Consider the following 1432-nt stretch of genomic DNA (forward strand, 5'->3'; position numbering starts at 1 on the left):
CTTGCTACTCTCTGAGCCTGGTGGTTTTCTTGCAGATGTTTCATGACCCAACTAGGTAACATCATCAGTGCAAGAAGGAAGTGGGGTTTTTGCAGTGGACGAAGAGGAAAACGGGAGGAGGAAGAGGAAAAGAGGAGGAGGAGGAGGAGGAGGAGGAAGAAGAAGAAGAAGAAGAAGAGGAGGAGGAGGATGTAGGGTCCTTGATGCTCTCTGAGCTTGTTGTTCTTGCAGACATTTCATTACCCAACTAGGTAACATGATCAGTGCTAAAAGAGAGTGAGTTTGCTTTTTGTTTATATACAAGTGACTATTAGTGTTAGTAGTTCTTGGTGGTTCCTAGATTACATTGTTGTTTACTGTTCATTTGTTCTTCTGGAATTGGGATATTTGTCTAAGGAACTGTAGATGTAGAAAGAGCACCACCAGTAGTCCTCTGTCTCCCGAAGAGTGGTGACCGTTTTCTAGAGGAAACCTAGTCACAAAAGTGTCTTTTTTTGTTTCAGTTGTTACAGGAGAGAAAATGGAAGTAACACAACTTCCGGAAACCGTATCGGTGAAAGCTGGAGACAGCCTCACTCTAAAGTGTACATTGATTGGGGCAAATTTACCCGGAGGCGTGCGGTGGTTCAAAGGGCTGGACAGAAACCAGCCCCCCATTTACAGCGATAAGCAAGGAATTTCCAATCGGGGGGTGAGGCTAGTCCCAGGATCCAACACGGAGTTTAGCATCAATATCCCAAACATCCGTCCTGAAGATGCCGGGACCTACTATTGTGTGAAGTTCAGGGCAGGGTTCCCAGAGAGAGAACTGGCTTGGGGGAAAGGCACGCAGGTCTTCGTAATTGGTAGGTGGCCCACCCATTTGCTTTTTGGGGGTGGGTGGAGATGTTCCCAGTCAACCGAGAGACGTGGGAGTAAATCTCATTTTCTGAAGTTGAGTCTCTCCAACCAAACACAGCCTTGTAGCTTTCTGTATTGTCTCTGAGGGACATCAACTGATATATCTCTCTCTCTACTTTCTCCCTCAGCCAAGCCATCCCAGCCTGTGGTTTGTGGCCCCACAAGAAGAGTCACGGCAGGGTCTCGGGTCGCCTTCAACTGCTCCACAGAGGGATTCTCCCCCCCAGAGATCACAGTCAGCTTGTTGAAGAATGGAAAAGAAATACAGGCTGCCCAGACCAACATCCTGAATTTGGATGGAACAGAGAACATCTCGTACCGAGCAGAGAGCATGGTGGAAATCCTGCTGGAACAAGGAGACGTGAGGTCTCAGCTGACCTGCCAGATCCAACACAGATTGTTGATGGTCCTCTCCAGCAGTCCTTCCCACTCAGTGATGTCCTAAGAGGTAGGAGAGTTCTGGGTTGCAGAGAGGGACCAGGCCATGGAGTCTGGACCTAGTTTAGAAAGACCTTCTGCCTCTGGCTGTTTC

At 48.4% G+C, this 1432-nt stretch overlaps 1 protein-coding gene across 1 annotated transcript; it reads left to right on the forward strand.

Annotated features, from left to right (window-relative positions):
• Window positions 1–465: 465 nt before the first annotated feature.
• LOC107302208 (tyrosine-protein phosphatase non-receptor type substrate 1-like) lies at window positions 466–1345 on the forward strand (the record flags this gene model as incomplete). Its single annotated transcript, XM_029287193.1, has 2 exons — window positions 466–845; window positions 1128–1345. Coding segments are annotated over 2 exons (598 nt in total), but the record flags the coding sequence as incomplete, so codon positions are not given.
• Window positions 1346–1432: the final 87 nt, after the last annotated feature.

Source organism: Protobothrops mucrosquamatus, unplaced genomic scaffold, assembly GCF_001527695.2.
Source record: "Protobothrops mucrosquamatus isolate PMUCROS unplaced genomic scaffold, P.Mucros_1.0 scaffold35217, whole genome shotgun sequence".
In the NCBI taxonomy this organism is placed as follows: Eukaryota; Metazoa; Chordata; class Lepidosauria; order Squamata; family Viperidae; genus Protobothrops; species Protobothrops mucrosquamatus.